Genomic DNA, 12,644 nt, shown 5'->3' on the forward strand with positions numbered 1-12,644 from the left:
GGGTTCCACACTTACTGACCACTTGCACACTAATATTTATATGGTTCTGCTTATTACAGCCATTTATTATGATACAGCCAAATACAGTAAATGCTATTATACAGCATACCCTCCAACTGTACCCTTTGGGCCGGTACAGTACCGTTTTATGCGGCCTGTACCGGCCAAAAACGGCTTCCTGCCGGTTTTCTGTGAAGGTAAGCCTATACAGCGTGTTTCTGTTTCTCCAGGGCACAGAAAACCAGCGCGGCGGCTGTTTCTCACACACACTGTTAGAGCTTCCCCTCCAGCCGCAAGCCCCAGCTCCCGCCTAGAAGCCAACTGACAGTGACAGCGACAGCGACGGCAGCACTCGCATTACATAGCGACACCGGCCTGTGACAAACCACACAGCGCTGACGCATCACCTACGGACTAGGCAGGGATGTTCTTGCCTCACACGTGTCACTCCGCGCCGGATCTTCATGCTGGATCCCCGCCCCCTAACGAAGCATGTCCATGGGAAAGCCTGACTCCGCCCGCCGTAAAAGCGGAAGCAGAGGGGCTGGTGTGGGCGGAGCCTTTGTGGTCCCCTCCTCTCCCGGGCTGCCGCAGTGAAATTGGGCGCGTTTGCGCAGTGACGTTCCTTTTTTTGTTGGAAGGTAAGGACGGGATAGCATGGCGCCTGGCGTCCCCGGCGGAGGGTTTCCCGTGCGGCCGGTCCTGTGTGTGGCGATCCGTCACACGGCTGCTGCCGGAGCAACCGGCCTGGGGAAGTCGCCGGAGGCAAAGGCGGGCGGCGTGCTGGACACCGCGACAGCGGGAGAGGGTGAGGCCGGCACGGGCGGGGACTGTGCGCCTCCATCTGGCAGCAGCGCGCCATGCCGACCCCCGGGCATCGCGGGGAGTGGGGGCTGCCATGCGGCCCGGGCGCGGCCTGCAGGGGGGGAGTAGAGAGCAAGGCCGCGGCTTGTGTCTGATATCTCCTGGGCCGCTGCCCGTCGTCTCTCAGTGGGATGTGTCCGCCATGTCAGGCCGGGTTAGTGGGAATCGCAGAGAGAGTTCTCCAGTCGGGGGGAGGGGTGCCATGCTGCTGCCACCACTGGGCGATGCCGGCCGCTGTACGGGCCCTGCTGCAACACCGGCAGCGCGGCTTCCGTTTCCTCACACGTGTGCAGTGTCAGGGCCGCTCCCGTCTCCTCTTCATGTGCAGCCGCCCCGCTGCCTGCTCCATCTACCCTGTGCCAGCTCCCGGCACCCTGATGCTGCTGAGCACCTCTCCCTTTCCTATAAGACCCTAACTTCCCGGCGTATTATGCGGCTCAGTCACATCACTGTTGCATGCATGTCCTGTCCTGTGTGTGCACCTTGACTAACTCTTTTGTATTATCCAGTACTCGCAGTCACCCACCAATATGGCAGATGAGGTCGATTTCACCACTGGAGATGCTGGGGCCTCCGCTACTTTCCCCATGCAGTGCTCTGCATTGCGCAAGAACGGCTTTGTGGTCCTGAAGTCACGTCCCTGTAAGATTGTTGAAATGTCAACTTCCAAGACTGGCAAGCATGGTCATGCTAAGGTAACTACCACATACTTGCCTACTTTTCTATCCTCCTCTGGGAGAGGAGACCAGATTGTGCTTGTCAGAAGGGCAGGACGAGGCTGACCTCACCAAGCCCGGCCCCTTTGGCAGTCAAACTCGGCCATTCGCAGGTCTGCGGATTGGGGGAGAGGCTAAAATTATGCAATTCGCATCATTTTAGCCCTGCCCAAATCTGTGGACCAGCGAATCCTGTTTGGTACAGGGGGCTGCAGGGCAGTGCAGGAGAATTGCTCACGGGGCGGAGTACAGGGGGCAGTGCAGGAGAATTGCTCACGGGGCGGCGGCGGCGGCCCGATTTTCGGCAGCCTCCTGGCCATTCCGGGAGGGTAGGCAACTATGAACTATAAGGATGCTTCTCTAATAATGCTGGCTTTGGTCATGTTCTATTGTGTAGGATGCACTGCGTTATGGTTTGTGATGTTAATGCACTTTTAGTCTATAGAAATTTGTAGCCTTTAACTTTGTTTTCTACTCTCTTCAGGTTCACCTGGTTGGTATCGATATCTTCTCTGGTAAGAAGTATGAAGATATCTGTCCCTCTACCCACAACATGGATGTCCCTAATATTAAAAGAAATGATTACCAGGTAATCTTATGAAAGCTGAAGCTAGCTTCAAATTGCTATATTAGTCTGCAGTTCATCTGTGGCTGGCATTTAAAGTGTTTGAATCTTTAAAAAAATAAAATTCTGGTACTGTTATAGCTAATGTATTTCATGTCTGTGGCATTCAAACAAGACTTTTTGCACTTCACATGTTAAGAGCTAGTGAGATCCCACCCCTCTCTAGCACTCCTGTCTGTGTAGAGCAACAATTTAATGGATTCATCACAATAGTGGCAACTTCGAGGGAAACCTATTCACTATGTCTTGCAGGTATACAGAATACTTCATTGCTTACTTCTCTATGAACAGTAAGCACTCCTGATTATCAGCACGTCACCCACTTGACTGGTTGTACGACTGATTGTGTGCACAGTTGTGCAATGTGCGTTCCCGCTGGTTGGGGGATTGGTCCTCTGATCAGTTGGGATTGGGAGCCGATTGCATGTGCTTTTAAGCGCATGCAATCAGTCGTTTGACCACTAAATATAACCAGCGTCATTTAGCCTCCTATACACCAGAAAGATATTGTACAATCTGAACTGGTTGTATGTAAGATTGAATGCAAATTGTGTGCACACAATCATGCAATGCATCGCCCCACAAGTTGGAGGATTGGTCCTCTGATCAGACGTGCTGCATCAGTTGGGATTGGGAGCTGAGTACATGAGCTTTTAGGCACATGCAATGTGTGGTTTGATGGCTCATACAGCTGGCATAATTTGAGTGGCAGTCTAGGTGCATAGAATCGTTTGTGCATACATACAACTGATCGTATGCAGCAGCTGGATTGTATGACAGATTGTGAGTACATTGTGTGTCCAAAAACCACCTAAGGACTGCCGGGGAGTTGAAGGGAAAGTTGGGACACAATCATTATTGTATGACAGGTCTGATTTATGGCCACCATTAGTCTTGTCCATCCTTAGCAATATTTTAAAGCTACCACATCAGGTAGCAAACAATGATAGTTGACTGACGTTTCTCATTTCACTGTAGAGGAACACAGATATTGTATGGTCATACACATATTTAAGTAAGTGTAAGGCCGTAATTTCTGTTGGATGTCCAGTATGTCTGGGTGGCATGTCTGTCACAGGCATTTTATCTGACAGTGTATGCCCAGCATAAGTGTTGGGCCAGAGTTTTCTTTTGGTGGGAAAGAGTACCCAGAGGAAATGAGTGCAAACAAAGAACATACAAGCTCCATGCAAAAAGGGCATTGGTTGCAACCAATCAGCTTAACCCCTGTGCTATCATGTAAAAGAAGAATGCCAGAGTCTGATTTGAAATACTGTAAGATTTTATTGGCCAGAATTTGTTTTAACAGCTAATTGCTATAGATCAGGTGTAATATTTTTGTGCCATTTTGCAGACAGTTGTGCTTTAAATACTGTAACTGGTTAGCAAAATATATAATATACACCTTGGCCTTGAAATGTCATGTAACTTAAATATTTGCTCCCAGATGCATATTAGTCATACACTTTTCAATTCTTGAACCTTATTGTCATATTTCAAAACCGGTACTTGTGTAATCTCAGGGCGGCAGCCTAAGCTACGTTGTTGGCGTAGCCCAACGGCTTAATAGTGTAGTCAGCGTCGTGTCTGCGCGGCAGCCCTGTGTAGTGTCTCCGTCAGGCAGAGTAGTCACCGTACTGTCCCCACGAGCTGCAACTATGTCCCTGGCAAGCCTAGTGAGCGGCTCACACAGCGCCGGTAACCGCCAGATCCCCTGCACTGGTGGACAGGCGCTCCATCTGCCTGAGATGCACAAGTAATTCTTGTGGCAGGGTACGGCAACCCTGCCTGTGTCCGCTTCAAGGAGACTGGGTTAGGGGTTCGGTGGCATGTGCGTCTTGTGCACAAAGGGGGTGCGGGCACAAGTGCATCTCATGCACAAAGGACGCATTTGCCAGTGCTCCATGTTACATACTGGCAAATGCTTCCTTTTCAAACCACCACTATCCATGCTAGCCCAAAGCGTGGCGAGCGGATGAGTTACGTGTCCCGACATATTCATACCCCCACAAGCCACGTCGGTGTGGACTTGATTTTATAAAGTGTGGCGAGTGCAGCGGATTACTTGACGTGTATTCTGCATCTCCTCGCTGCGCTCGCAACACTTTATTAAAGAAACTCCACGTTGATGTGGCTAGTGGGGGTATGAACAGCTCGGGAGGACACTTAATGCGGGGCTCGCCATGCTGCGGTGGATAGTGGGTGTGTTTTAAAGAAAACATTCTCACCTGGCATATCATATCTGAAACCGTAATGACGACATGTGTTAACTTGCAACTGGGTTTTAGTGAACAATAAAGAAGAAAAAACCCAATGAACAATGCTTAATAGCAAATAAGTCCAAGAAACTATAAAAACCGTTAATTCTTCGATTTCTGCATTCCCTTCATTTGTGTCGGGTGATTTGTCGGCTGTTGGGACCAGAGTTAGTACTATGCTGACTACTCGCTAACTGTGTAATGCTGATTGACTACGCTAACTACGTAAGCTCTGGCTAGCTGCGCTACGGTACGCTGATTCTGACAGGGACGCGAACTATGCTGGCCGCGAGAAGACTGCTGATTCTGACAGGGACGCTACGCTGACTACGTAACTGCCGCCATGAAACTACACAAGTACCTCAAAATATTTTCGGCCTTGTGTCTGTAATTCACTAGGTTAAATGTATTCCATATAAAGTTTAGTGTAATATGTGATACCTTTTATTTGATGTTTAGGTATTAGAAATTATTTGTTTGGTGGAAAAGCCTAAAACGGTTACGTGAAATGTGGTAGCATTTTAGAAATGGTGCTACTAGAGAAGGTAGACCTCTTTAACCAGATACAGATTGATCTTTTATCTAGAAACCCATTGCCAAACTATCCACGAACTAGAGAATGGTTTTAGCCACCTCACATGGTTAAACGCTATGCTTTTAGATGTGTCGATATAGATGACTAGAAAGGCGTGAGCAAAAAGCTCGAATAGCCCCCTTGGGTGGGTATCCAATTAACTGTGCTAGTTTTTAATTTGATACAAATATAAAGTAGTAGGGTTTTTTTTTTTTTTTTTTTGTCCCGATCATTGTTGGTCAGTCAAATTATAGCCTAGTTATCTGTCAAATATCCTGTTTTTGGCAGATAACTAATGGAATCCGGCATAAGTTCCCAAACACATTATTGTGGCTCTAAGGGCTGGTTATTGGAGATAATGCTGCATAATCCCCAATAAGTGTAGGCTATTGGGTCTAACTGAATAGCCTCAAGGGAATTACTTATTTGTGGTACTTGATCGTAGCTAACTGGATATCTGCCTTAGTATTTTAGACAAAGTAGTCCAAATTACACATCCACTTGATGTGGAAAAAAGCATAGCTGCTGAAACATTGGCCAGTGAGTTTCAGACTGAGCCCCTTTCCCCAGTAGGAGACTGAAAAGGGGTTCAGTCTGCTGGTAAAACCAGCGGAGGCCTGCGATGCGGGAGCACGCATCAGGGTTAATCACTGGAGCAAACACGCCGGGCGGTTTTGAGCTGAAAGCTGCTCAAAACACCAAGGTAGTGGCTTTCAGCTCAAAATTGCCCAGTGTGTATGGGACTAAGTTTTTTTGAATCACGGCACCCTAGAGTATCAGAGTATTTTTCAGGGCATCCCATGGCCAAAACTTTGTTACCAAGAATAAAAAATAATTAAATTAAGTTGTGCTTAAATGTTATCCTTAGGTCCAGTTATGTGGTGAGGAACATGATTCACTTCTGTTTACCCACATATTTTATAATTGAAAGCCACAAGCACTGATTTTGCCCATTACATTGACCATAAACAATTTGAATTGGTTCTGGACCACCAACCTGAGGCACCCCTGCAAGTGCTGAGGCCACCCCAGGGAGCCTAGGTGCACAGTTTGGGGTACTTGTGAGTTATCTGGGCGTCCGATTTTGGTACTAGATCGCATACGATATCGCATGCGATTTGCATGCGATATCGCATGCGATTTAGCATGCGATTTGAATAAGATTTGCTATTAATTTCATTACCCCACTATCCCCAAAGTGTGTCTATCAACGTGAACCCGAAGCGTGGCGAGCGCAGCGAGCCCGCGAGGGGCGGCGGTACGTGTCCTCCGACCTTTTCATGCCCTACTATCCACTAGGGCGTGGAGTGAGAATAGAATAGTGTGGCGAGCGCAGCGAGCCACCGAGCCCGAAGCGTGGCGAGCGGACGCGGACACCTTCACAGGTATCCGCGTGCCCTTGCGGGCTTCACAGGTGTCCGCGTCCCCTCGCGGGGCTCGCTGCGCTCGCCACGCTTCGGGCTCGGTGGCTCGCTGCGCTCGCCACACTATTCTATTCTCACTCCACGCCCTAGTGGATAGTAGGGCATGAAAAGGTCGGAGGACGCGTACCGCCGCCCCTCGCGGGCTCGCTGCGCTCGCCACGCTTCGGGTTCACGTTGATAGACACACTTTGGGGATAGTGGGGTAATGAAATGAATAGCAAATCTTATGCAAATCGCATGCTAAATCGCATGCAAATCGTAAATCGTATGCGGTATCGCATGCAAATCGCATGCAAATCGTAAGTACCCAAATCGGACGCCCAGATAACTCACAAGTACCCAGTTTGGGAACCACTGGTATAGACTAATGGTTTAAAGGCATACTTCTGCTAAAGTAGTGTATAGTATTTTTATTTTTTATGCAATTTGTCAGCATGTACCTCTTAACTACCAATAGCTAATTATGACTTTGTAAAATATTTTACAATTAAAAATGTTTACCACCCTTTTTTTTTTTTTTCTTTTTTTCTCATAGCTGATTGGTATTAATGATAGATACCTGTCCCTGCTGACTGACAGCGGTGAAGTTCGTGAAGACCTGAAGCTGCCAGAGGGAGACTTGGGAAATGAAATAGAAGCTAAATATGAAGCTGGAGAGGAGATAATGGTAAACTAAATAACTTTATAAGTAAACTTATGATATAGTTGCTAATGGCAACTATTTTAATGCCATAATGTAAATTACATAGATCCCTGTTCTGTTTTACTCCACTGCGTTTTTTACTTGTAGCATAAATGTTCTGTAAAAAGAAAAATATATATATATTTTTTTTTAGTTTTTAAATATCCTGGAAATGAACACACTACTTGCTGTAAAAAAAAAAAATTCTGACTATTCAGTCCTGGACCAAAACTGGAGTGCATGAGTGGGGTGCAGTGGCAAACCACATTCCGTACCACTTTCATGGTCCATTTTAAGGAAAACATGGATTTGTTACCAGTAGTGTTGCTTTGTGTTAAATATTGATAGAACTAGTTCCCAACTGGCTGCTTCTGTTTTTAGGCATGCCCTGGGTTGATAGTCAAGGACCTATTTATGGTCCATTTAAAAAATACATTTTGTGGCTTCCCATCATAACATCTGGACAGAAAAGTTAATTAGATACCTCACCACATAACTCAAATTAATGTTTGATTGCTTTTATAAATGAGAATTGGAAACTTACCCTAAGGGTGCTGTGAAAGATGTAATACTCAGTGTTTAAATGGGTTCATTGTTTGAGAACCACTGTTGCATGGCTTTAGTATTCCTGTATGGCATGAGCTTTCAACCATCTTTCTATTACAGATCTCAGTCTTGCTAGCAATGGGTGAAGAATGTGCGGTAGCCATCAAGGCCATGACCAAATAAACAGGGATCACCGGCTCGAGCTACCTGCTCAGGTCAAGATAAACCACAGATCTTAAATTTGGTTTTGATTGTCACCAAAGCTATGGCCTTCACAAAAACCTCATTTCTTTTGACTTGTTTGCAAATACTGCTGGATTCTAAATTTGGTTATGCAAGTTAACTGGCACTTTCCAAAATCACTGCGGTTTTTTAAATTGTTAAATCTGTTACCTTTCACATTCCTAAAGATGTTCATTGAGGGTCCAGCTAAATTGAATCATCTTTAGTTGGTGTTGTGCCTCTGTTTGCCCCTAAGGCGTAGTTTAAATCTGGCTTAGTCTGACAACACCTGGAGTCAAAAAGGTAATTAAAACAAAGTGAAAATAAAAACCAGACCTTGTATTCCTTACTAATATGTAGGACAAAATGGCAAGACTTAGTATAAAAATTATATTTTCTGCATGTTAGACTGTTTGGAGCCCCAAGTGCCAAGTAAATCACTTGGCCACTTAATAAATGTGATTTAGAAATGCCAGTTGACGCACCACTTTTCCTGCCCCTTCCTTATCAAAAATAAAGTCCTGGTGGCCATGTGCAAGTAAAATGTATTACCTCTGTACTCTCCTGCCAACATGTTGGCTTGCATATTGTAACCTTATTAAAATGGTGTCAAAGCCTGCCTATGGTTTAGTCAGGCACTTGGTATATTGGGTGATTTTTACATAGCAGGCACATATGGCACAAAATGAGGGTTAGAGTTGTTAATGCTACAGATTTTCACTCGAGGCCTTTGTCATCCGACTGAAAAAAATAAAAATAGAAAAATGCAGTTCAGTTGCTTTTTTTCTTTTATTGTATTTATCTTGAAATATTAAACATAGTAAAGACCTTCCCAGGAATTGGTTTGCGGTGCTTCCAGTGTGATTTCTTTTAAATATTTGAATTCTAAAAAAAAAAAACTCTTCAGTACAAATGTGGATACTGGAAATTGGATTTGAATGAATGCTTATGTAGCATGTCTTCTGAATTCCGCCAGTTACTATAATCTTCACTTATCTCAAGCCACCACTTTCAGAATGTGCATGTCTTTCTATGTAGTGTTTCAAATGTTTTTTTTTTTTTTACCCTTCTCATTTAAAAAAATACAATCTAAATGGCTTGCACTTGGAGCAAATGGGGTCTTCAGAACTGTATACAAACAATGTTTGTTTTGGACTTAAATCTTGACGTGTCCCATGCTTCCTTTACCTGCAGCTGTGTACAGGCTTTAAGTCCTGACATGTTAAATCCTTGGTGTGCCCAGCTAACATATATGAACACATACAATGGGTTTTCAACTTTCTTTCCCTGCTGGCTCCTGGACAAGTGGTGGAGTTAACCTAAGTAGTTCGCCAATGGATTTGAACCATTTTTACTTGTCTTGTGTGTACTATTTGCTGGGATACACCAGAGTTCTTAATACTTGGAAATTGGACAAATTGCTAAGGAAGGTTATTGACCTACTCGGCCTGTTTGGGAGAGGCTGAATTCTTTTGTGGAACAGGGACCAGCGACTATAAAGGATACTGGCAGATCCAGTGAGGGTTTCGGCAACGACAAGTAAATGCTTAACGTATTAAACACCACCCAAAAGTGACAGGTTGAAATTTAGAATAGGATTAAAAAAATCCCACTGAGGCTTGTTATATTGCACTTAATGTTTTAATTGATAAACTACTTGGCTAAGCGTAAATGCTGGTTACAAATGCCATTCAGATATTGATGTAAGGTTTGGAGCCTTGTAACAAGTCGCTGCATTTTTGCATGAAATTCTGTTTGCATCCAGCTCTTAATTGGAAACCTGCTATTTCCCCTTTGCTACATCACACTGCCATTGTTTAGTCTTTTATTTATTTTTTGAGACCTTGATCAATAACGTGCTGCCTGTACATGTCAGCGCTTATGTGTACCCCAGAAGTTCTAGTGTCGCACAAGGCAAGTTTCCTGGTGTTTGGCAATTCTCAAACTTGAAGATCTAGATGTGCATAACAAAGGAACGGATTTTACTTCTGGATAATGTGATTGCCATGATACATCATTGCATACCCTTTTACAGCAGTGTTAATGCTTGTGCAAAGATCATACAGTATAAACCGAAGCAACTTCTGTAATGCAGTGTACTATAGGAATAGTACATTGGGGCCAGAGATGATCTATCCCCAGTTTACCACCAATCATAGTCTAAATGTCATAACTAGACTTCAAGCAATAAATGCAATTTTATTAAAGATTTTAGCTGCTTTTGTGTTCTTAGTGTAGTATTGCTATGCTTGCGGCATACATCTTATGCACTTGGTGCTGAATAGTGGAAAATACCTTCTCTGTCGATGACTTCATATTGGGGCAGATGTATTAAGCCTTAACTAGAGATAAATGCAAGGGGGATAGCTAAACGTCCAGCCAATCACCTGCTAACTGACTTTTTACAAACACAGGCTGTAACATGGCAGTTAGCAGGTGATTGGCTGTACGTTTATCTCTCTATCACCCTTGCATTTATCTCTCGTTAAGGCTTAATACATCTGCCCCATTGTATGCTATACTGGGACTTTTTTACATGGTGTGTGGTGACTAGATAATAGGCTGGCAGGCGATAGGAAGGGTGGGGAGATTACAAGAATTTGGTTAAATGTTTTTTAAGTCTTTTATGGTTTCCATAGGCATGCACACTGGCCTTGCAATTCACAAGATTAAACTTCTGTAAACCCATTACAAACTTCAGCTGTTTTGGAAGAACTTAAATTTTACTATATTTGTAAACTGAACAATACATCCTAACATACACTACAAGGGAATTGCGAATATGTGGTTTCTAAACCTATTCTGGTAGGTTTATGTATTTGTATTAGTTTTGCCATTTCATTGTACAAAAGTCTAGCAGCCTTGTATATTTTGCATTTCACTGTAAAGTAAAAATTGGTAAATGAAAAACATGTAAAGTTTCAAGATTGTGTTACTAGGTTATACAATTGTGGATTGAACAAAGTTAAAAAGATCAATAAAACATAGGTAATTTCTGATGTCTATATCTAGTCCTTTATTTAAATCTACCTGTATGTTAGACTAAGGTCTTCTGTGCACATGTTTAACTTTTTTATTTAATATTTTATTTTGATATAATTAACAAACTGACACAATCTTACTAGGCTGCTAAGTAGTGCTTTACCTGAGTAAGATGGCGTTGGCTTGCTGCAAATAAATACATAGCTGGAAGATAATGCATGGTGCAAAACTATTGCGGTTCTAGATTTGGCTAGTGTCATGTCTTTTACTGAAACAGTGTTCTACTTAAATTGTTTCAATCACTTTGCAGCTTTTGTCATGGACGACAGCATTTTCATGAACTTTAATAAACCTAGTTCCGCAGTCTGCTACATGCAGTGTCTTTCCTCTGCTTTTGTGTGCCCCTAAATCTAGTGCTGTTACTGAAACACAGGTGATGCCAGCCTTAATTCTTCTAAGCTTTTAATTATTTTGGGTCTGAAATCTAGCAATGTGTAGGAAATGTTAACTTTGTCATAATGGTAGCTTTAACGTGGTGGTTACTAAAAGCCATATTTTTACTTTTGGTCTTATATTGAGTGGTTTTGACCCATTGTTGCACCTAGTGCACATGACGTTTTAGCTTGAGGAAGACTAACATTTGTAATGTTCACCTTGGTTATATTAACTTGGTAAAAATGTTTTTCAGGGGGTCCTTTTTTTTTTTAGTCTGTTCTAGCTAAAAATCAGCTGAGCAGCTCGATAAGCCACACAAGATCTCCTCATTTTACCGCCTGTGTGGTGCTGTGTTTTCCCATGCTGTATAGAGGGAAGTCTGCTATTCCTGAGCAGCTTTAGCTGATTAGTCTCCCTGGCCACAGGATTCTGGGGTGTTCAATTTATGTCAGAAGTAGCTTTGTGCTATAAACACTGAGCAGGCACCTTCTAGCGCTGAGGTATTTTTTTTTTTTTTTTTGAGGAGACTACAGCATGGGTTCATCTGGAGCCTTCCTCCAATATTTATACCTGCTGAATTGTCCCAAACCCTTACGTTCCTGACAAGCTGAGCTGAATCTAAACCAAAATCCTATTGAGGGTGCAGCCCTAGGGAGTGCCATTGAAGAACGAGTGTGTACTTAGACCTTCCTAAAAACAAGTGTGTACTTTACATCCTCTGCCACACGAGAGCTTATTTACCATGTGTTGTTTGGAGCCAAATATTGATGGTAAACGATGTGTTTTGCAAGTGTGCACTTTTGCCATAATTTTCACTGTTTATATAACTTAATCAAGGGGAAAAATATTTAATAAAGCTTTTCTATTTTATATTTTTTTACTGGCATTGCTCAAACTACTAGATGAATTTGGATGGTGTTTTTGCAATTAGCTTAATGACTTAAAATAAACTGAGGTCTGTATTATTTTAATGTAACATCAGCCAGGTGAACAATAAAGTAATGCCAGGAGCTTGATCCATGGCATGTGCAGGCTCCACAGGTACAAAATAACTATACCTAAATATACATTTTTGGGGAATCTAGTTCTAGGGACTTTGTAAACTAGGTAAATTTTTTTCCCAAAAGATATTGTGGCCATGCAAGCAGAGCTGTACATAAATGGTGAAGGTAGATGAAATTACAACTGTAATAGAAGACACTTCTATATAGTTAATGGATCTGTACAACCTGCGCTGTACATGAACCTGTCTTTAAATAAAATCTGACCACCATTTCCTTCACCATTGCAGGGGACTCTTATTCAGAGCTGTATTC

The 12,644-nt window shown here is 43.3% G+C and overlaps 1 protein-coding gene across 2 annotated transcripts; it reads left to right on the top strand.

Moving 5' to 3' along the window:
* The first annotated feature begins 486 nt into the window (after positions 1 to 486).
* EIF5A2 (eukaryotic translation initiation factor 5A2) lies at positions 487 to 10,916 on the top strand. 2 transcript variants are annotated; one of them, XM_083177774.1, is made up of 5 exons: positions 487 to 641; positions 1,374 to 1,559; positions 2,065 to 2,169; positions 6,997 to 7,128; positions 7,810 to 10,916. In XM_083177774.1, the coding sequence occupies exons 2-5, from the start codon at positions 1,395 to 1,397 to the stop codon at positions 7,870 to 7,872; spliced, it is 465 nt and encodes a 154-aa protein (XP_083033900.1). In that variant the 5' UTR covers positions 487 to 641; positions 1,374 to 1,394; the 3' UTR covers positions 7,873 to 10,916. The 2 variants fall into 2 exon arrangements, with proteins under 2 accessions (XP_083033900.1, XP_083033901.1); XM_083177775.1 differs by lacking the exon at positions 487 to 641 and adding an exon at positions 664 to 808.
* The last annotated feature ends 1,728 nt before the right edge of the window (positions 10,917 to 12,644 follow it).

The sequence above is a fragment of the Crinia signifera genome, chromosome 3, assembly GCF_055691185.1.
Source record: "Crinia signifera chromosome 3, ASM5569118v1, whole genome shotgun sequence".
Classification (NCBI taxonomy): Eukaryota; Metazoa; Chordata; class Amphibia; order Anura; family Myobatrachidae; genus Crinia; species Crinia signifera.